The sequence below is a fragment of the Brachyistius frenatus genome, unplaced genomic scaffold (genome assembly GCF_029030835.1).
Source record: "Brachyistius frenatus isolate BFR_SWC_R1_liver_20210118 unplaced genomic scaffold, ASM2903083v1 Contig_11, whole genome shotgun sequence".
NCBI lineage: Eukaryota > Metazoa > Chordata > Actinopteri > Embiotocidae > Brachyistius > Brachyistius frenatus.
The window spans coordinates 2,067,851-2,088,832 of record NW_027210610.1 but is presented as its reverse complement, the minus strand read 5'-3'; the positions used below and the strand labels follow the sequence as shown (position 1 = coordinate 2,088,832).

Below are 20,982 nucleotides of genomic sequence, written 5' to 3'. Positions count from 1 at the left end.
CAATACGCAATATTTTAGAAAAAAAAAAAGAAAAAAGAAAAAGTGCACAAGGAAAAGGAGATGAGGCTGGAGGAGGGAAGGGGAGAAGGGAAGGGTGTCGAGGCGCACAGGCAGCACGTTGCGGGTTCACGACGAGGACTACTGGACGGACGCGTCTCTGCACTATCGATGGTTCACTTCATTTTAAGCAACGCAGACCACTTTAACATGTTCACGTCAGGGATCCGTGCTCCCAAAGTTAGACGAAACCCTAAAAAGCACCGCACTCTTCTGTTCCCCCGTATAATTAGACATGACAGATCACGTAAACACTGGAGCTGCTGCTGCTCTTCCGCCCTCCGCACCGACCGCGGTAATTCCTCGACAGTGAGTTCCTGGTAAGAGCCTTTGCCAGCCACACACGTGGACACGAAGCCCACGAATGGAGGGGAGGGGGAGGGGGGGAAGAAGCCTTTTCAATACAGACTACAACTCAAACCCATCCCCCCCCTCTGATACTCTTAACAGTGCACACGTCTATTAATGATTAACAAAAACAAGACACACTTCCGCAAAATGAGGACAGCAAACATATTTGCGCGCCGCATAAAATGAAACAGAAAAAAAAAAGAAAAATGCCAAGCTGCTCTTGCGGCAGTTTCAGTTCATCCCGCAGACCTCCTCCTCCTCCTCCTCCTCCTCACGCATTCCCCACTTTAACCAGACATGTGGGGGCACTTCTAGGCGTGTCGTTTCAATGTGACCTGCGTCCGCCATACCCTTATGATTGTGCTGCACGGCTGCAGTATCTCCGCGCCGCAGCGCACGCGCGCACTCCTTATCAGAGGAGCGACATACTTTCACCTGGTGGTGTGAAGTCACTTTGAGCTCGAGCTACAAACCGCGACGAAAGGTAACGTTTACCTGCATGTTCTTGAATTTTTTTTTTGTAATTTTTGTGTAATTTTTTTTTCTGAAACCATTTCTCCTCGGACACATTTACACAGAGCCGCCACGTGTGTTTTACAGGCTGCGGATATATTGTGTAAAATAGTTCTATCAAAAGAGGCTCCGCTTCCGCGTCTGAAAATGGGAAAGCTTCTCGCATGTCGTTTTTTTTCCCCCCCATCTATTTATAGATGTAGGAATTAATCACCTTGATCAAATGGAATAAAAGGAGGATTATCTGTATTTGTGAAAAAGAGAAACTGGGCTGTCTGGAGGAAATGCTTGTAAAGGCCTGATAGACGGACGTTATTAATGTCTGCCCAGTATTGTTTATCACCTATTTGTCCTCTAGTTTGCGCATTTTTGGGGTACACTATCCAATGTGAAGTGTTTATTTGATACCTTTCCCTTACTTCATCTACAAGTCTTGTGTTATGCTGTGGATTTGCTCTGTGAAAGGAGGATTTGATGAAAACGCCACATTTCTAGAAACAACCTTCAGGTGCCGCATGCAGCACCCCGAAAATGTTCCCCAAAATAATCCTCCGCTGAGCCGCTTGTCAGTGCGCATGCTCCGTAATAAAAAAAAAGGCTATCCTTACAAAACTGCGCGGGTTAAAACTACAACTATCCTTCAGGTGTGTTTCTGTCGGTCACGTAATACGTGTGTCTGTTTAAAACGAGCGCGGGTAACGGAGAAGACCTTTTTCTTTTGCATCCTCCAGTCTCCACTGATGATCTTCTCTTGACAGAGGTGAAAATGGCTGATGACATTAAAGCCAAACTTGAGAACTATCGCACTGCTCCCTTTGACGCCAGATTCCCCAACCAGAACCAGACCAGGAACTGCTGGTCCAACTACCTGGGTACGAGTACACCTCATGTTCAAAGCAGCAGACCTGTTGCTCCATTTTCCAGATGACCCATTTAACAACCAATTAAGACCAAAAAACAAAAAAAAATACCGTGATACAGGCATTATAATACTATAAAATATATTACCCAATTCTACCTTTATTTAATGCTGTATTCATGATCATTATAAAAGTAACAGAGCTCATTTAAGGTGTTTTGTCGACCTCCGGGTTGGAGGTAATGCAGTTGGACATTTCATGAGGGCCACTGGCATTGTTTGATGTTCATTGTTGTTGTTGTCTCTCTATTAATAGATTACCACCGCTGCCAGAAAGCTCTGGATGCTAAAGGGATTGACAACGCCCCTTGCGATTGGTACAAGAGGGTCTACAAATCACTCTGCCCCATGTCATGGGTAAATGGTTTTAATATCGTTGAAGCTTTTTTTAATGAGACAAACTTTGCCTCCAAAAAAAAAAAAAAGGACAAAAAAGTTGAATAATTGCTGTTAGTGGGCGGAGTTTGTTTAGCAGGGGTCAAACAACTTTATCGTACCTCATATCCCTGCCTGTGACTCTCTGCTCAGTACGGAGAATCCAAACATGGAAACCTAGAAATTAGAGTGAAGATTCCCTGATTAAACTCAGCCGAGTGAAAATACACAAACTTACGTTGAGTTACTTTTCAATCGAAGATCTTCCACATTTTTTAAACCTTGACTTTTGAAAGTCAGAGGTCGTTACCACTTCCCCCAGATGCTTCCTTGTGTTTAAATTTGTACATCAGAGGGCAGCAGGTGGAGTGGAGTTTCCTCTGTCACCCATCCAATGAAGTCACTTTTGTCAAAGGTGTTTGACAATCGAGTTAAGCTAACATCACTGATTAGGAAAAAGTAATTACATTTTGAGGCTTGAAAATGTTTTTTCATGACATGCCGGCAAATAGATTAATTAAAAAGTGAATATTTATTTTCTTCTGGATTTTTTTTTTTTCCCCCTCAGGTCCAGAAATGGGACGACCAGAGAGAGGAGGGGACGTTTCCGGGCAAAATCTGAGACTGCCACCTCCAAGGCTGTTGGTCTGCAAAAGATTGAATCTTTTCAGCTCAATGGCTCTGTCACCACCTTTCCACTGCTAACACTCTGTGCTCTGTAGGAGCACACTGAAACTGAATGGTTATTCCTTACAAATACCATGAAATGTACAGCAGATTCTGCATTAAAATATCTCAGGATATATTTATGGAGCTCAGTTGTCTGCTATTTTGTTTTTCTTTTGATGGCATACTGTTCATCCTGCCAGAGAATATTAATAGATACCTTTTGTTGTCTTATTTTCGGAAGGGTGTGAGATCAAATGAGGACATGGAGGTCTAAAATGGAGATTTTCTCCACTCTTAACTACAAAACAACAAAAACAAGCTGATATTTTCCAGAAAACTGATTGAAGATAAACATTTTTTTATTATTATTTATTTTCATTGAAATAAGCCTACATCAAATATACATGTGTAATCAAGATTAGAAAAATAAATATTTCAAAACACTAAATGTCACATGCAATAATTGCCACCACCGCACAGAGCAGTACTAAGATAACAGGGTAATGACTTTTGTTGCTATTGGACATCCTGAAATTAAATACATAAAACTGCATTTCATATACAATTACTCCCTGCTGTAAGGAGTGTGAAATAGTTTATACTGGGGCTCCAATGTAGCAATAAAAACTGCTCCAAAACAAAAGTATTTTTAAGATAACGGCTACTTTTGAAGAGACTTTCCCATGCAACAAGTCAGTACAGTGAATATCGAATGAAAGAAAAGTACAACACCGACTACTAAGTATTATAGTGAAGGTAGAACCATATTTATCCCTTTTAAAACACCACTCTGCTCAATTTGAGGTAAGTTTATAGTATTTGCATATTAGAAGTTGCCTTTCAATGTCTAAAATGGTTCCTATTTGCATCCAAATGACTAAAACTGCTTCACTGGCTCGGGAAATGTTTGCCTCCAAAAATCGACCTCATGTACAAAGCAACTTCCATGAAGGTCACTTGGATTGCAAACAAGCTTTTTCTACCTGATGCCGAGCAGAAAAGATATACGGACCGAATTTTGTGAGGCCAAATCGATGTTTGTTAGAGTTATGGTGAAGCTTAGTGCAGCTTCAGTTATCATTTTTATTCACGCTGAAATGTACAAAAATCTGGACTTCTTCAATTATCACATTAGTCATTGATATAAATCTTCAGAAAGTGAAAGCACCTCCCCAAGTAAAAGCGTTAGGCTTTAAAAGGTTTTAGCCGACCGATATAAATGATGAATAGATAAAAGATAGTGGCTGCATAGCATTACGACTGGAAGGTGCACTGGTGGGAGAGTTAGTCGGTTTTCATACCTATCAGGCGGAGAGCTGATCGTCGAAGCTCGTCGGTGAATAAAATCCGACGCAGCACCGGCCACATCCTGACGTGAGAGTGTGTTCACGTGGCCGTGGAGCTTTCTGTATTTACATGCCACAAGCAGCATTGGAATATGCAGCACGAAGGTCACAAGTAGCAGCCACAGATATAGTGTTGAGTAATAGGCACAATAATCGGGGCTGATTAAAATGCAGCCTCAGGTTTCTCCTGGCACTGTAGGAGGGACAACCGGGGGCAACGATACAGTACATGTTCAGGATAGCGTGTCTGTGGGTGTGTTTTCACAGCAAAGGAAAGGGGGAAGTAATCCAACCATAAAGTGGAATCCTGTGTGTCTGTGTGTGTGTGTGTGTGTGTGTGTGTGTGTGTGTGCGAGTGTGTGCAAGCCCAGTATCCGAGTTTTGTCTTCTTCAGCGTGGACTGTCACGATGACCTTACAAATCATTGCCGGCTGGCTGCTTCAGGACTTAATGTGAAGGAGGTTGTGTAATGAAACAGTCAGCAGTGGGTCCTGCCCTCGCAGATCTGCCCTCTTTGTACACAAAACTGAATCCACGTCTGTCTGCTCATCACTCAGTACCTCCTCTTTCCGTGACCATCAGTCATGCAGGTTTTAGGCCGGAGAGCTGAATGAAGGGAGAACAAACAAGTGTTTACTTGGACTTTTTCAAACTGCTGAAAACCTGCACCTAAAAACTGTTTCTCCGACTCACCTGGATCTGCTGTCTGCTTCTTCTTGTTGTGATGAACTATCTGATTCTCGTTTGTCATCTTCACGTCCTGATCCTCCACATAATTGCTGCAACACAATGAGAAAAGAACCACAAAGCAGATTTCAGTAAATCTGTTGCAGCTGTGGGGAACTGGAAAAAAGGGGAACTAAACACAAAATGGAGGGTCGATAAAAGCTTGAAGCCAGCAGGCCCAGGCCTTAAAGGCCCAAAATGGATCTCGAGAGGAAGGGAGAGAGGAGGGACTGAGGCATCACAGGTCAAGCGTGTGGTGAGAAGGGCGTGGGATGGCTGATGGACATTTGTGGGCACCGGAGGAATCGTCAATACAGGGAGTGACCACAAGGGGGTGCTGACACGGGGCTTTCAGGGCTCTGTTACTCACTGTTGGTGGTGTCTGCTGCCGCGGGGGCTGAAGTGGAGAAGAGTACAACTCTGTTCAAGAGTCACTGAGGCAGAGAGGTCTAACCTAACTCACTGTGTCAATCAATGTATTTGTCTATTATGGATTGTCAATTCACAAGAATGGACAAAATTCACATGCCAGTTCCTGTCTAAAAAAAACCAAACACGTGACACTTTATAGATAATGAAAATGTGCATTTAGCAATGTAAGCAAGCAGCCATTCATGCCCACATCTTTAAAAGCCCGAGTACCTGATGACAGTGTTCCTCTCACGGTGCGCGATGTAGACATTATCTGTAAACAGGATGGTGTGGTAGGGCACCACCGGGTCACAGGTAGGCAGGATACCTCGTGACATGTAGCCGACGTTGTCCAAGATGCCGTTATACACCAGGAGGTCATCCACCAGCAGCTGCACGCACACACAAGAGACGTGAAGCCCAAATGTAAAATATTAAAAAAAAAAGAGTGATAGGTATACTGACAACAGACAAGAGACGCTCACCCCGAACTCTTTCACTCCTCTCTGAGGTGTCTTCGAGTAGTTCCACAACTTGATCATGGACACGGTCACTGGCTGATCAAAGATGACGTACACACGGTTCACCTAAACGGAAAGAAGCAATGAACTCAGTTCAGCTGCAAACTCTGACGTGAATCTGTTGACTGCCTGCAGTGTGGCCACTCGCTCTCACACACACACTTCCTCACCAGTCCAGGTAGCACCGGGGCTAACCACATATGTCTTCCATCGTGGGTGCTGTTGACTCCATCTATTAATTTGTCTGGAGTCCTTACATCACCACTCACACTGTCCAGGACATTCACGCTGTCCGGAAAAGCTGCGATGTCTGGGAGACATTATGTTGAGGACTAACGGGAGCAGGTGTTTATTAATGTTCCTACATTAACACTCCTTCAACAGCTGCTTGTTCTTTCCATATCTGCCTCCTTTCTTTGAACAAGAATAGGAATGATTAGTCATAGAAACTTTTTCTCATAGCTATGTTATGGAAACAGAATTCTTAAGCTACATTGGTTTTTGGTGTAAACATTTTCAATTGTAATAGTAAGAAAAAGCACATATACAAATAATACTAATTATAAGTTCAATTAGGCCATACCAGTAAAAATGTATGCACTACTGTTTTGAAAAAAAAAAATAAAAAAAAAATCAATCAAATGAAAAGTCCCAAAAACTGAAAATATAATTTAGTGCAACTTTATCCAATAAATTTTATCCACACTGACATGACATTGAAAAAAAATGATCAACATGCCTTCCTCTGTATTTCTCGGTTATTTAATCACCCTGATGATTATGGCATTTCTCATTGATTAGTCGGTGTGACACCAGAACACAATATTCACAGCCCCACTGTAGATATCGCTGAAAATAAAAGGAAAATATTAATAATTTGAGATTTTTTTTTTTTTTGTAATCTAAACTGATTTACACCATAAATTGTTAACCAGGCAACCACCTGACCACATATGAAGTCAAAGATCATATCTTTCAGTGAGTGAAGCGAGGTGAGGTTTGAGAGGATGGATGCATGAAGTTTGATTGGCTCATAAGAAAGGATACTGTTGTCACTGAGACTGATCTTCTCGTGGTTCTGGTTGTAAAACTCCAGGCCGTTGAGACCGATGTAGTACGGGTCTCCCCAACTCGTCAACAGCTGCAGCTGAAAGATGACTGGCGGACGAAGGTCAAAGAATATACGCGACAATTTCAATTCGCACACCATGCTACAGAGGCTCTGAATTGGCTGCCTAAAATCATTTCTACCATGTTAGCCTTTGTTGTCATACCACAGTTTTGGAGTGACTGCTGTCGAGGATAAAGCAGGTGTAGATAATGGATGGATAGAACATTGCTGGAGTGGTTCACCGTGTTATTAAACACACCTGCACAACCTATAGCAATTCAACACAACAGCTCAGCCATAAATTCTACTTTATAAAGTATATAATGTTCAGATTTAGTTGAAAATGTGTGTATTCAACTGAGTTTTTTCAGGTGTAGAAGACTACAATATAAAGGAGGGGCTTCTTTTTTTTAATTGGCTTTTTGGACAGATACAAAACATACAGCTCTTTCACCTACATTGTTTCTCTTGTTCTGACCAAAATGAAACAAATAAAAAACAAACAGTTTGGCAAACTGCATACATTTGTACACTAATCATTTCTAGTAAGTTGATCCTTCCTGATAAAGTTATGCTCATCTAAAAATAAAACACTAGTGTCACAGTCACTAAAGCAGATATCTGGTACTACAGTTTCTAGGTTACTGGCCACAAGTAATACATCATTCACTTGAATGCTGACCGGCCTTAGCTCCAATTGTATAAATATTATTCCAAAAAGCGATAACTAATGGTTCCAGGAAGAGTGCTAAAAGAAGTGGTGACAGCAGCGAGCCCTGAGGGGTTCCCTGGCTCAGTTTGAAAGGAGGGACATTATCTTGTTTGTGAGAACATTGGCTTGTGAGTATAAATACATTCGCAGTCTGACGCAATGCCTAATCACAGCTTCATTAACTTGTTAGCAAACTATTACAGTAACATTAAACATGGCTGCACTAACATGATCAAAGTATCAACCAAATCTGTTACTTATATCGTCTGGTATGTGGAAGCCTTTGACAGACTCAGTAGTACTATGCATCGATCTGACATGACACATCTCCATTTTTCCTCCAGCCTGTTGTTTTGCTTCTGCCTTTTAAAAAAAAAAAAAAATCTGTTTGTGAGCATGTGCAAGCCCATGTGGTTACCAAAGAAACCGATGCTGATAATTCAGTGATGCCTCAACTCAAATCCAATCTGTACATGATTACTTCTGAGCTGATGGCGCAGACAGGAGCAATAAACACAGCTCTACAAACCATACGCGTGCACTAAACCGGTGTCTGAAAGGATACACCCACAAGGCATGATGGGAGCTTCATAGTCCATGCTGGCCTGTTCTTGTTTCTTAGAGCTTCCTCTGAATTAGAAACAACAAAATTATAAATTGGCAAACACAATTTTTACATACACGGGGCAGTTTATGCAAATTCAAAGTCCTCTTCCTACCTTTGGTTGTCTTCATTACTCTTGCTATCTGTGGGCGTCTGGAGGAAGTCAACAAAGAGGATCTCCTGGGCAAAGTCAAAGTGACAATTGCCTGGTCCTTTCCTGATGAGGAATCCCTCCGTTGGGGAGATGGCCGCATCATCCATGAATAAATGCATTACCTTCACCTGAAACACACATGCAGGGATTTGTATGTTTTATATGTTGGATAGAGTCTCCTATTTAGAGCCTTTCTTATGAAATACAAAAACTGTCACAATAACTAATTCATGTTGCTTTTCTTGCACTCATTTGTCCAAAAACATCAACTCATCTCCACCTTCATCTAAAGGAACTGACGCTCTACTATAGTTTGTTCCACAAATTATTGCACACAATATTTTATACATTTTATAACCACTAGTTTAAGGAAACTTTATTTTCTTGAACTGCACCATTATAACAAACATGGTTTGAGTCAAGCAGAAAAGTGCCTCACCCCTCTGTAAGAGTCCTCAGGAGACTTGTTGTAGTTCCAGATGCGGAGACCGGCGATGGTCTGGGTCTTGCTGAAGGTGATGTTTATGATGTGGGGCTCTCCATAGGAGAAAGGGATCAGCCACATGTGCTGGTCGTCAGTGGTGATGTTGTGACCGTCGACAAGTCTGAGTTGTGATGAAAGTAGACACTGAAGACTGCCCCAAACACAGTTTTGATCTGATCTATGACTTTGAATTTGATTGCGATATTGGCCGGCATATTACACGTAGTGTCAGACATACTTATCAAGTGTGCGCAGGTCCTGTCCATACTCAGGTAGGTCGTTGAGGTCCCTGGGTGAAGCAGCCATCATACTGAGCTCTAAAGGTAAGCTCTCTCCATCCTTGCCCACCACCTCCAGCCCTGTCAGGCCCATGTAGTGGGAGTCGCCCCAAGTCAACACCAGCTCCAGTCTAAGGCCTGTGATGAAGGGACTCAGTTACTGTCGTTTCCAAAAGAATCCAAAACACACAACAAACAAGTAGATGTGTGATGACAGGTTGTGATTAATGTACTCACACTTTCCAGTGTACATCCCAGGAATATGCTCTAGGTTCTCCTCAGATTGGCTCACAGCAGGGTTGAGTTGAAGTTTCAACTGAGAAAACATAACAACAGATTTAAAGTACAATAGTATTAAACTCGGGGTTCCCACTTCAAGCCAAACGTCAAATTCTCTGACCTTTTCCTGACTTTTACGGACTAAAAAAACCCTGAAATTCTATAACTTATACTTAACAGAGAAACAGGCTGCTGTTGTGCTGAGAAGAAACAACCACATTATTTAATTTCCATGAATTTGCAAGCTCACAGGGGTTTTCAGTATAAAAGTTTGCAGTTTAAACCAACTGCACAATTATGATCACACAACTATGCCTGTTCACCTTGATGAACACACAGATGCAAAAAGACTTCTGGAAAAGAGTTTTTTAACATCACCTGAAATTCCCTGAATCGTGGGAACCCTGTAAAATGTTCTGTTAAAGGTGTGACTAATTTACTCTTAATGCCCGTTATTCTGACCTTACTCAGCACTTCTGTCTGACAAAATGAAGCTGTGTAACGTGGTTTGGTGGATAAATGAATTGAATTTAACTAGTTATCACTGTCAATTTAAAAGCATTTGACTCTGGTGATTGAAAAAAATCTTGTCCTCTGCTGATGAGGTCACTTACAGTGAGGTCTTCCTCTCTGAAACCAGCCTGTGTGAAAGGTCTTTCCTCTCCCTCTCCGTCAGCGGTGCGTGGTCTCTGCAGCTCCTCCTCGTTCACCAACGTCTCAGGACCCTCGCCTTCACTCAGGAAGGTTTCATCATAACGAGACATGGCCTCCAGGATCTCGTCATCAGTGGTGAACAGGATAGTGTCCCCAAACTGGTCCAGCCCTGAAGTGACAACAGAGTGAAGAAAAAAGGAGAGTTGGTCAAAAGTAACACACGAACGGAGCGAATAACCTTGACATTCGTTGTGGTCAGATACCTCCAGACAGGTTCCCAGAAGCCTTCGCAATCTCTCCCCTGAAGATGCACCTTCCGTCCAGCAGCATTTCAACCTCTTTCACCCCTCTGAACGAGTGGATGCGAGACTTGTTGTAGTTCCATACACGGATCATGGCCACCTGGTAGGCGGCTCCAAAGTCAAGGAAGATGGTGTGGCTGCGACCAGGGGTGAACGGGGCCAGCCAGAGATGCATGTCGTCCTGAGTGCGATTGATGCCGTCGATCAGGTTGGTGACCACACGCGGGTCTTTGCCGTATGCTGGGAGTATGTTGATGTCTGGAGGGTCAGCGCTGATGTGAGCAGGTCTAAGAGGCTCTCCGCTAGAGCTGAACACCTCCAGGCCGTTAACACCCACATAGTGCCGATCGCCCCACGTGGACAGAATGTTGATTACCAGCCTTTGGCCCTGTGGCAGCACCGGGATCTCAAACTCGTCCTCCCGCTCCATGGATGGATCATCCTCGGGTCTTTCACACAGTGGCCCGGGAGTGGACAAGGAGGACAGTGGGCTCTTGGGTGCTGCGGAGGGGTTGACTGGGACTGTGGGTGGGCTACGGCTCTGGCGCTGAAGGAACTCATCAAAGATGTCCCCCTCGAACCCCATGTTGGAGATGCGTCCACGCTGACATTGGTTGAACTTCGTGAGAGAGTCCCAGGACTCCATGAGGGTGTCATCCTGCTGGCTGTGCAGCTGGGCCCGAGAGCTGGACTGCCTCCTGCTGGCGCTCACCAAAGACACCGGCTCCTCTGCAGAAAACAAACAGTAGACTTTGAAGTGCAAAGGAAATAGGATCATCTTTTTATGATTGTAAACTGTCTTTACATTTATCACCAAATATTGAACAAACATAAATACCCCTAAGTCATGATAAACGTGATGACTGAAATTAAAATTAAAAAAATGTAGCCAAGGAGTTTTCTTGTAAGCAAACCAAAGATACATTCACATTTGCTGCTATTCTCCAAAATGCATTATATGTATTTTCGAGATTTTTTTTAGAGGTGTGGTGGGCTGTGAACATTGGTTGGTATTATAAATTTGAACTGTAAAGGTAAAATAACCATGATGGTCTTCCTTTCGGTTTCAGTATCATGACAGTGGAAGGAGGTATTGCTGCCTACCAGTGTTTGTAGGTGCTGTACCTCTGAGGTGTTGCTCTTCTGTCTGCCTGGCTGTGACTGCAGGGTTTCTGAATGAGCTCCTTCGCCCACTGATGGGCCTGTCCGACTTTGGCTCGCCGAGCTCCTCCAGCAGTTCGCAGCTCAGGTCCAAAGAGTCAGCCTTCCACTGACCGTTCATCGTCCTCTCCCCCCCTCTGCACACCCGGCCTGGGTTACACGGCAGCTCCGGGAGCATGGAAGAGGACGAGGCAGACGGTGGTTTGGTCTCTGCAGAGCTCTGAGGCACCAGCCACCGGGGCCTCTCCCTGCTGCCCTCACAGCCCTCTGGAGCACCTCTGTTCAGGGGCTGCAGCCACTGCGGGGCAACCCGTGAGGAGGCTGGCTGGGTGGTGACTGTGTGCTCCATGGGTGCTTGCTGCTCCAACTGCTGCCTCAGCAAGAGGGGCTCTTCTGAGGCAGACAGGTCAAAAGAGTTTCTTTGTGTGGAGGAGCGACGAGCGGAGGATGAAACACCAACTGAAGGAGTGATGGGTGGTAGCGGTGTATGTGATTTATCCTGCATGTCTACCATTGTCTGACCTGCTGTGTCTGACAGTGTATTCGAATTCTGGTATCGCTGGGTGCTGCTGCCCTCCCCACCCTTCCTGTCCTCATAGCGATGGGGGCTGGCACCCCGCAGGTTGTGTCCTGAAGACACAGGGCTGGAAAACAAGGAGTCTGAGACTTGGAAATCCTGGAGATCAATGGTGGTGCTGTAGTCAAAGACTTGGTTGCCGCAGCCCTTCTCCAGCTCACCTTCAAACACCAGTGTGCTGTTGAGGTACAGCTTTATATTCCGTGCACCTATGTAAAGCTCCTGTAAAGGAAACAGAGCTTCAATTTACCAGCATACTGAATTTACAGTTAGGTTTAACATTTTCCAAAGCATTTGACTTTTAGCACCAATCTACGCTACAAAACAGCCAAATAATTCCAATTTGAACAACAACACAGGCAGCAAACCAAGGAGCAAAAGGTGCAAAAATGCTAATCACTTCTGAAATTTCATGAACACACGCTGTTGATTAATTTACCAGTTTCTTAAAGAGCTCTACTAGCTAGCAGTCATTAGTGCTAGCACAGATAACAAGTCAAATCTGCTCGATCCTCGAGGCAGTAAACCACTATAAACCAAGCTCAGCCTCGATGCTGCTTCGCACCAACAGCTCCTTACCTTACAGGTTCAGGCTCTTATTCCTGATCCAATATAAACATCGAGTAGTTCTAGATGCTCGTAGTCAACTAGGAAAAGACGCGATAGGGTCTTTGTACCCCTCTATAAACAACACTGAGGCTGAGAGGCAGAGGCCCATGTGTTACACTAATCCTCTGGGGTTAATCTCTCACTGTTCCACATTTGGACAGATTGACTGGCAGCTCAGCCAGCTACTGCTTAAAGAGCACCGCACCCCTGACGTAACCACACCAACACAATCGCCCCCGATTATTACGACAACACACAAGCATGCAGGATCTAATCAGCTCACAACAAACAAAATGATCTCTGAGCTCGACAGCGGGATAAATCAAAAGTTCAGAGGAACAGATTGCAGTTGTGCTTAACAATTGTTATTTCACTATTCAAGTTCTTAGAAACTGCAGTCACACATAAACAAAAGTAAAAAAAGACATACATTGAGGTTCCTGTTGTAGTTCCAGATTTTGATACAAGATATTCCAAAGTCTGGGGAGCGCTCTGTGTTCCTGATGATGAAGTAGAGCTGGATGGGAGGATGGAACGGACACGTCCACATGTGGCGCTCTTTCGTGGTCTGTTAACCCAAGAGAATAAGAAAAGTGCAGTTTTGTTAGTAACATTAATGATCGCTGCATCATGTTTGTCTCGGCTATCATGGCCGACTGAGTCATAATTAATGATATTTTTACACCTATGCTGCTATGACGAGTTACAATGCGTGCTGTGAGAAATGTTTACAGTACTTTTAAGTTTGTCCAAAGTAAACATTTAAATGTGATGGAAGAAGAAGAAGAAGAAAAAAAAGAAGCTATTTTATGCAGATTGCTCATTTTTACTGTATAATTTCAGATTCAATTTGTGTATCATTCAAACAGGATGCTGAGGCAGCAGAGACACCACCTTCGCCTTGCCGTTGACGAGCGCCCCCAGATTCCCGGGGTAGTCAGCGTTCCTGATGTCCAGGTCGTGAGGCGACACATACAACTTCTTGTTTCTGGGGCAGAAGAACTGCAACTCCGTCAGCCCGACCTGCAAAGCGTTCCCCCAGTTGGACAGGATCTCCATGGTAACATACAATGCAGGGGTGACCTCTGCTGAGGAGTGCTGTCTCTGCAACAGCAACACGAGGCATTAATGAGTATCACACCCAGCAGTGTCAGGATTATTCATTATGATCTGCGAGACGTGTTACTGACTCACCAGCTGCTTGCTGTAGTCTGTTTTGACACTCTGAGGAATGTTGTAGCTCGGTCCACCTTCCAGCTTCTCCAAGGCTTTCAGCAGCTTCTGTTGTTGCCTGAACAGAAGGATGGCATCGTCAGCTCATCTGCTTTGTCTGTTGGGCCCGACCTTCACGTTAGTGGCGAGCGATGGCTGAGACTGAGGCAGCTACACCAATAAATAATTCTCCAAGGTCACCGGGTGTTTGAACCATACATTTCTATTGACAGTTTCAAACACACTTCTATGTGATTTAACAGTAAAGCATGAACAGGATTACCGCTGGTATCATTCTATCCCTCTCAAGATAGAATGTACGTGTTAGTCAGTCCAATTTCACAGAATTGTTTTGTAATTATATTTTCATACGCTTTCCTCAAAAATGATGTCATTTATGGAGTTTTAAGTGATTTTTTTTTTTTTTGCAGTAAAATTGCAGGAATTAAGGAAAATATTTTTTAACTACCACCTAATAAGGAGTAATACACAATCACTTCCCACGATAAAAAAAAGCACACTGCCCATCACAGAAATATTTGAATTTGGGACTGAAATATAGAACACAAAGGCTACATCCTGTGTAAAAATATGTGCTTTAAATGCTTTTTCAATAACATGAATTCAACACATACGGTATGCACAAAAACAACATCTTACAACTGGAGGTGTGTATAAAATAAATTTTCCATATTAGTCATTCCCATGATAAGACCACATTTCCCATAAACCTCGTCACTGATGTTTTTTTCTATCAGCCAGCATTTGGTTTGTTTTGATGATGAGAGCGAAGGTTGTAGAGCTTTGCTGACTGTAAATGAGGAGTTATTTTTTTATTATTAAAGTAAGTTTTGTTTAGAAAGACTGACTTTGTGCTGTAATGCACTCAGCACAGCTTCTGTTGAGCACTATTTTTATGGAAAAATTGCAGGAATTTTACAAAATTGCAAACTCCTACTAATATTGCAAAGTTTGCTTGAATTTGCGTTAATTATTGCATTTGCAAAAGATCGACTTCCTGATGGGGGTGAGTGTCATTTTCTGTCAGAATACCTGGGGCCCATGAGTGTGATGTGCTGCATGGCCAGACTGACATTGTTCTCATCTCTGCCACGGGTGTTGTGGTGCACTAAACCATTCATCAACTGATGTCCCCTGGCCTGGATGAAGAGAAAGAAAAATAAATTAGTCAGCGATAAATAAGCTTCTGGTACATGGTTCAAATGTTAGCCAAATCCAGAAAAATATGACTGAATTCAAATAAAGAACACATAGAGTACATGTGTAGAACTACGGATGGACAGGGAAAAGAGAAATCAGGTCGTAATTGTGGAGGTATTTTTGATCAACATTAAAACAATTGCTAACAGTAATCATGTTGTATTCAGCAACAGCCTAAGTCAAGTGAATATGCGAGAAGTGTTGTGTGGGTCAGGCAGACCGTGTTGCGACCGAAGAGCTCGGCACTCTGCACAGGCTGATTTTCTCTCTGTATGGCCTGCCGCACTCTGCACGCAAGCTCCTCTGGGTCTCGCTCCTCAAAAGAAGCCTTTCTGGCTGCTGACAGCGGCCTTTCCACACGACTCCTTGGCCCTTAAGCAAGAAACCCACATTTATGCATCCATCCAACTCTTAGAGACACATTTTCCAACCGGTGTGTGCACAGATTTGTATCTATTAATAAATAGAACATTTTTAGAGCTTGCAAACCAAGACTATCAGATCATACGTTTTAAATGTGAACCTTTAGCATCTACATTTTTTAAATGGTAAAAGACTTACTCTGACCATCTCGGCTGTCTTTTGAAGGTGGCCTATCTAATGTTTTGCTCTTCACCAACATAGGTTTGGTGGGTATAAAGGTGTCAAAGTTTTCTTTCCTTCTTGCAGAGAGAGAACGTTCAATCTTACGTCCTAGAATAACAGAAAAAAATGTTTTTAGATCAGGAATAGATGCATCTATTCATCTGCATCCCACATGTTGACAAACACAGGACGTCAGGACTATAATTTAGGTTAGGTTAGGTAGTTACTTTATTAATCCCAGAGGGGACATTTTTTTTCTTCGCTACAGCAGCATACAGGAAGCAATAAGATAATAATATAATAATAGAAAAGCAATAAAATAGCAGTAAAATAGCAGTACAAAATATTAAATATAAATATAAAATATAAAATGCACAGTATATACAGTAGAGTATATATCTATATATATTATATACAAACAACCAAGAAACACAGTCAACAGTGTTATTGTTATGTGATGGATTTTGCCAGAGGTGAGTTATAGTTTAGTAACAGTTGATGTCAGTGCTGATGAAGCAAATAAAGAGGAAATGGAAGCAGTCTTGACTCACCCTGAAAATCAATAAGAAATTTACATACGAGCCTACCTTTAGGTGAGGGTCCAAAGTCCAGGACGATAAGGTTTGCAGAGTCAAAATGGCTGTGAGAGGCACTGGGCCGAGAGATGGAGGAGGACTTGGAGGAGGAGAGAGGAAGCCCCAGTTCATCCAGACTCTCAGTGCTCTCGTCCCTCTCAAGCTGCTCCTCTACCCACTCCTCGTCTGACTCCTCCCCGGCTGAGTCGCGGCTGCTCCGTCGCATGTTAACCTCCAGGCTCCGACGTAAAACCTAGCTTACAAAAGGTCAGCATTTATGTACGCATCCATGCCCATATTCATCAGTCTGAGCACTCACAGGCACAAACATGCACATACAAGTGTGCTGACAGTAAGCAATCCCTTGATATGTAGGACTACACTGAAAAGTGTCTTAAATTAACAGGCGGGAGCATGAAACAAATTTAGATAATTTACTACATTTCAGGCCCTCCTGACAGGAAGACATGAAATAATAATAATAATTAAAAAAAAGATATCTTTTTTTTTATTTTATTTTTTTAATCTGCTCACCTTCACTTCCTCAAGGTTGAGAAGAACCTTCTCGTTGTGCTGCTGGTTTGCTTGGCCTCCCTGGCTCTCAGGCCTGGAGCTGCAGGAGCGTGATACCTTGCAGTTTTCCCTCGGGGAGCAGGGACTGCGACGTAAGCATGGACTGGAGCTCTGTGTGGAACATAATATATGGATAAAGGGGGAAATGGCAGAGATAGAAAGATGCTAAGTAGTACAGACAGCTGCATCTGACACATAGCCCCTCCCCTAAAAATAAAACACCCACACACACAGGCTTAGTAGAGTATGTCTTCACTCTACCTCCATGTCTACACTTTCATAAGGCTCAAACTCCTCCGAATAGCGCTTTTCTGGGGATATTTGCAAACTTGGTCCATCCTCGGTTCGAATTTTAACAGAATCCTGTATGAATAGCAAACAAGAAAAATGTTAACGTGTACTTTTAGAAGAAAATTTAAATTTTTGATGTAAAGGTGAGGAGAGATTAGAAATAAGAGGCTCGCACCTGCACCCATTCCTTCCTCTGGACCTTTCCTGGGGCAGTTTGGCTCCTCTTCCTGTTGGTCTGCTCCAAATTATGACTTTCTTCAGTTAGCTGGTGGGCGCTTCTACAGACATCTGCCGATGAGTCACAGTACAGAGAGGAACATGAGCAGCGTGCAGCAGATTACTGCCTCAGAGGAGAAGGAACACATAGTCACATACGCAGATGGCCCACAGTACATAGAGGAAGAAGTAAAAAATTGTCTGCCAGCTACAACTGTCACTATCATTTAATCACTGGGACTGGGCATGGGATCATACCATGCAAACTACAAGCTGAGGAGTGGTGGCTATTAGCTGGTGCTCCATATGGTCGTCGAGGGATGATAGAAACAACAAGAATACGGGTATGAGATTGGTACCTTTGGTTTTAGTAAATATTATATTATAGTAAATATTACTGAATACTCAAGAAAGAACAAATTTCCCCCTGCACAACAGAGGTAAATATAATGAGGTCTTGTATATAAATATAGTTCTGAATGTTGGTTTGTATTCTTCCGGCGGCAGCAGCAGCATACCTGCTGTACGTGCAGGCCTCCAAGCAGGTGGAGAGGAGACTGACTTTCGGATGGAGCCTTTGGGCGGCTTCCTGGTGGCTTCTGCATTGGCTCCGTTAAGATAAATTGAAAAGCCTTGCTCAAGCTGTTCCAACTCAATCTCCCTTTGGTCTTTCACTTTAAGGCGCTTTGAGATCCTAAAGAGCAAATACAAAGGATAACTACCTCTGAAAACATATTCCAAACTTAACAAACTGCAACAAAGGTTTGACATGGCTAAAAAAAGATTGAGGACTTGCAAAAAAAAAAACATCACACATTCTCAAGCTATTCGAAACTGCCTGTTTCCACCTCTCAAAGACAAATTTCTTGTCTCTGAAAGGAAGGAACCAAACCAATCAGTGCTCCTATTAGGCAGCACTGAAAGTCATGTATCTCCTCTCTGAAACCTGATCTGTCTCTCCACAGCAGCCTGTGCTCACACTTCACCTGTTTTTGTGCTGGAGGGTGATTAAATATTCATCCAGAGTGTCATCTACAGCAGAGGCAAGCTTCTCTCCTTGGCACGTCTTACTCCCCTTCAAGTACACACGCGTCAGTAAACACACACACACACACACACACACACACACACACACATACATACATACATACGTAATGAAGAGTCAGAAAAGCCTACATCAGCTGTCTGAGAAAAAACAAACAGTCACAACAGCTTATTCTTGCACAGGTATTCACATTCAAAAACATCCACTTTAATCTGTGCATCACAACATTCATGCAAACAGCTTGCTCCTCCAATCTCGTATAAATAAAGCTTTAGTACAGGACATGCAATGAGTCATGTTGTTAAGTTTACAGTATATATTATTTAGGCAAATCGCTGTCAGTGGAACTTGTAGTTTTGGGGGGATCTTTAGTGCCAAATGTACCTGTTTAGCTAACTCATGATTCAAAGATTCCATAAAAATGCATTAAAATACTGCTGCAAACCTCAACATTGTTTAAGTCCCGGTGCAGCCTAAAGTGAGAAAAATATTTTTCAAATGAACTCTGCTAAATAATACACTATCTGTCTCGTGGTGATTTCAGAATCACTACGATATCAATCTCTAAAGACTTCTAAACACTACTGGCCTGCAGGCTCTCTATTTTGAGATGAAGCAGCAGAATAGTGATCATAGCAAAAGATACTGCATAAACCGAGAGACACTACTGACTCAGCATGGGCCAAGATCCCTGTGAAATAACTCAAATACTTTTATGATTTGTCAAATTCAGGCTCTTCTTTACAAGGTGGTCCTACACTGCAGTCATTAAAGAGAGCACAACAGTGGCTGAGAAGCAACTGAAACAAGAGCTATTACATCCTACAGCAATGTGTCTTTGCATAATATATAAAGCGCAGCCATTTCAAACACAATAGCATTGACAATACATGATGTCACAAGTCTGGACTGATCACTTAAAAAGTCATGTAACCGCATGATGGATTAACACCTGAAAACCTCAAAAATCCAAAATATTTTTTTTAAATGTAAAAGTGTTTCTGGAACATCAACCAAAATCCCAAAGTAAGGAACCAACAAAGGGCTTTTCAATTATTCAAACACAGCTGTTCTCCACTAAAAAATAAAATCACCCTTATTAAAACACCAAATGTCCGCCTACTTCAAGCTTAAAAGGGCTGGATGTGGTAAATAAAGCAGATTAAACAGAAGTGCGTCTTGGGAGGGAGCATCAGTCGTCTGCACAACAGGGTCACCTACAGCTCATGCCATTACATTTTTTTTTTTTTTAGAAAATCTTCATGCAAGACGAGCAAAGAAACCATAAAGCTCCTTACTCGGTTTCTACAAGTCAACTAGGCTACAGCATCTGTCAAGTGTCAGGAGCAGAAGAGAGGCGATGATATTTGAAGGAAGAATAGAAAATACTTGTTAGTGACAGAGTGACAGCAAAGACACCGCAGTAAAATAAATAAAATAAAATAAAATAAGGCGTGCATTATTGCGGTTACTGTCCTGAAAATATAAGTGTTGACAGCAAAGTAAAATGACAGATGATGTGAAACAAAGAGTACATGAGCCGTTACATAAAACTCGTATCCTACCTCGTTGTCCATCGTGTGGCTGCAGATGCTGCTGCTCACATGACCCTATCCCATATTTTGAAGAGGACCGATCACTCCGCAAACATACCTTTTAAATCTGCGCCGTGTTTGCTCGCAGCTGCAGAGAGAGACACAGATGAGGACCTCAAGGTTAGCCGTGACACGAAACCCGAATTACCTTGAATGCAGCTCGTTTAAAATGTCGCCACACCCGCCGGACGATTCAGCAGAACAAAAATGCAGCTGTTTCGTTGACGTTGCTGTTTTTTTTATATTTTTTTATTATTATTATTATTATTTTTTTAGTTTAACCGGATTCTCCGGAGAAAAAAAAACAACAACTCATTTTTAAAAACAGCTGAACGTTAACCGGAGTTTCCCTGCAGGGAGTTTGCATGTGCGGTCGCGTTTAACAGCTATAAACGAGGCAGCGATGTTGCCGTTACGGGTAACCTCAGGGCGTTTTGCCAATTTCCAGTACGAATTAACGGGTTTGTCGCACAAATTAGTGGCAGATGCGATGTTTGCAGGCAGCTCCGTGAAGCTAGCACCGACGATAACAACAAACCGAAAGGCTAACGAGTTAGCATGTAACTAGTTTACACGAAAAGACACCAAAAAAACAACTGGGTATTGCTTTCATACTCTCGGACATACTTTGCTCCGAGTCCGATACATATTAGAGAAATACTTACAGTCAGGGTAAAACGGTACTTTATTGGCCATTAGGTGTGAAATTAACGAGTTTTTCTGTGTTTTCTCGTGTGCCCGGTGCGTTGTGTTGGTAACCAGGAGAGCTCGTCAACCAATGAGAGAGCAGCATCAGTGTAAGCCACGCCCCCCCAGCCTCCAGCTCCGACATCCTCATGAACAAAGCACACTTCAA

At 42.9% G+C, this 20,982-nt stretch overlaps 2 protein-coding genes across 4 annotated transcripts; one reads left to right on the top strand and one right to left on the bottom strand.

Annotated features, from left to right (window-relative positions):
* Nucleotides 1-1,651: 1,651 nt before the first annotated feature.
* cox6b1 (cytochrome c oxidase subunit 6B1) lies at nt 1,652-3,028 on the top strand. The gene is made up of 3 exons (XM_069691444.1): nt 1,652-1,793; nt 2,097-2,197; nt 2,784-3,028. Exons 1-3 carry the CDS (start codon nt 1,688-1,690, stop codon nt 2,835-2,837), a joined length of 261 nt encoding a protein of 86 aa, XP_069547545.1. The 5' UTR covers nt 1,652-1,687; the 3' UTR covers nt 2,838-3,028.
* Nucleotides 3,029-3,120: 92 nt separating this feature from the next.
* On the bottom strand, nt 3,121-20,892 carry LOC138616864 (katanin-interacting protein). 3 transcript variants are annotated; one of them, XM_069691437.1, is made up of 29 exons: nt 20,792-20,892; nt 20,097-20,214; nt 18,473-18,561; nt 18,005-18,180; nt 17,446-17,558; nt 17,241-17,342; nt 16,941-17,090; nt 16,419-16,659; nt 15,808-15,939; nt 15,467-15,618; nt 15,079-15,185; nt 14,008-14,104; nt 13,708-13,917; nt 13,244-13,381; nt 11,571-12,426; nt 10,428-11,195; nt 10,125-10,333; nt 9,469-9,547; nt 9,192-9,369; nt 8,909-9,074; nt 8,431-8,597; nt 8,277-8,341; nt 6,936-7,046; nt 6,059-6,198; nt 5,853-5,954; nt 5,599-5,759; nt 5,327-5,353; nt 4,924-5,009; nt 3,121-4,836 (listed from the first exon to the last, which is right to left on the bottom strand). In XM_069691437.1, the coding sequence occupies exons 2-29, from the start codon at nt 20,106-20,108 to the stop codon at nt 4,784-4,786; spliced, it is 4,887 nt and encodes a 1,628-aa protein (XP_069547538.1). In that variant the 5' UTR covers nt 20,109-20,214; nt 20,792-20,892; the 3' UTR covers nt 3,121-4,783. The 3 variants fall into 3 exon arrangements, with proteins under 3 accessions (XP_069547538.1, XP_069547539.1, XP_069547540.1); XM_069691438.1 differs by having other exon boundaries at nt 11,592-12,426; XM_069691439.1 differs by lacking the exon at nt 5,327-5,353.
* Nucleotides 20,893-20,982: the final 90 nt, after the last annotated feature.

What these genes read in the sequence shown, in the direction of transcription:
- cox6b1 (XM_069691444.1), top strand. Translation starts at nt 1,688, where the DNA reads ATGGCTGATGACATTAAAGCCAAACTTGAGAACTATCGCACTGCTCCC. An exon ending in CTGCTGGTCCAACTACCTGG is followed by an intron (nt 1,794 to 2,096) that starts GTACGAGTACAC and finishes CTCTATTAATAG; the next exon opens with ATTACCACCGCTGCCAGAAA. An exon ending in CACTCTGCCCCATGTCATGG is followed by an intron (nt 2,198 to 2,783) that starts GTAAATGGTTTT and finishes TTTCCCCCTCAG; the next exon opens with GTCCAGAAATGGGACGACCA.
- LOC138616864 (XM_069691437.1), bottom strand. An exon ending in GAGGCCTGCACGTACAGCAG is followed by an intron (nt 17,559 to 18,004) that starts GTATGCTGCTGC and finishes ACTCATCGGCAG; the next exon opens with ATGTCTGTAGAAGCGCCCAC. An exon ending in GAGAGGAACACTGTCATCAG is followed by an intron (nt 5,354 to 5,598) that starts GTACTCGGGCTT and finishes TCTCCACTTCAG; the next exon opens with CCCCCGCGGCAGCAGACACC.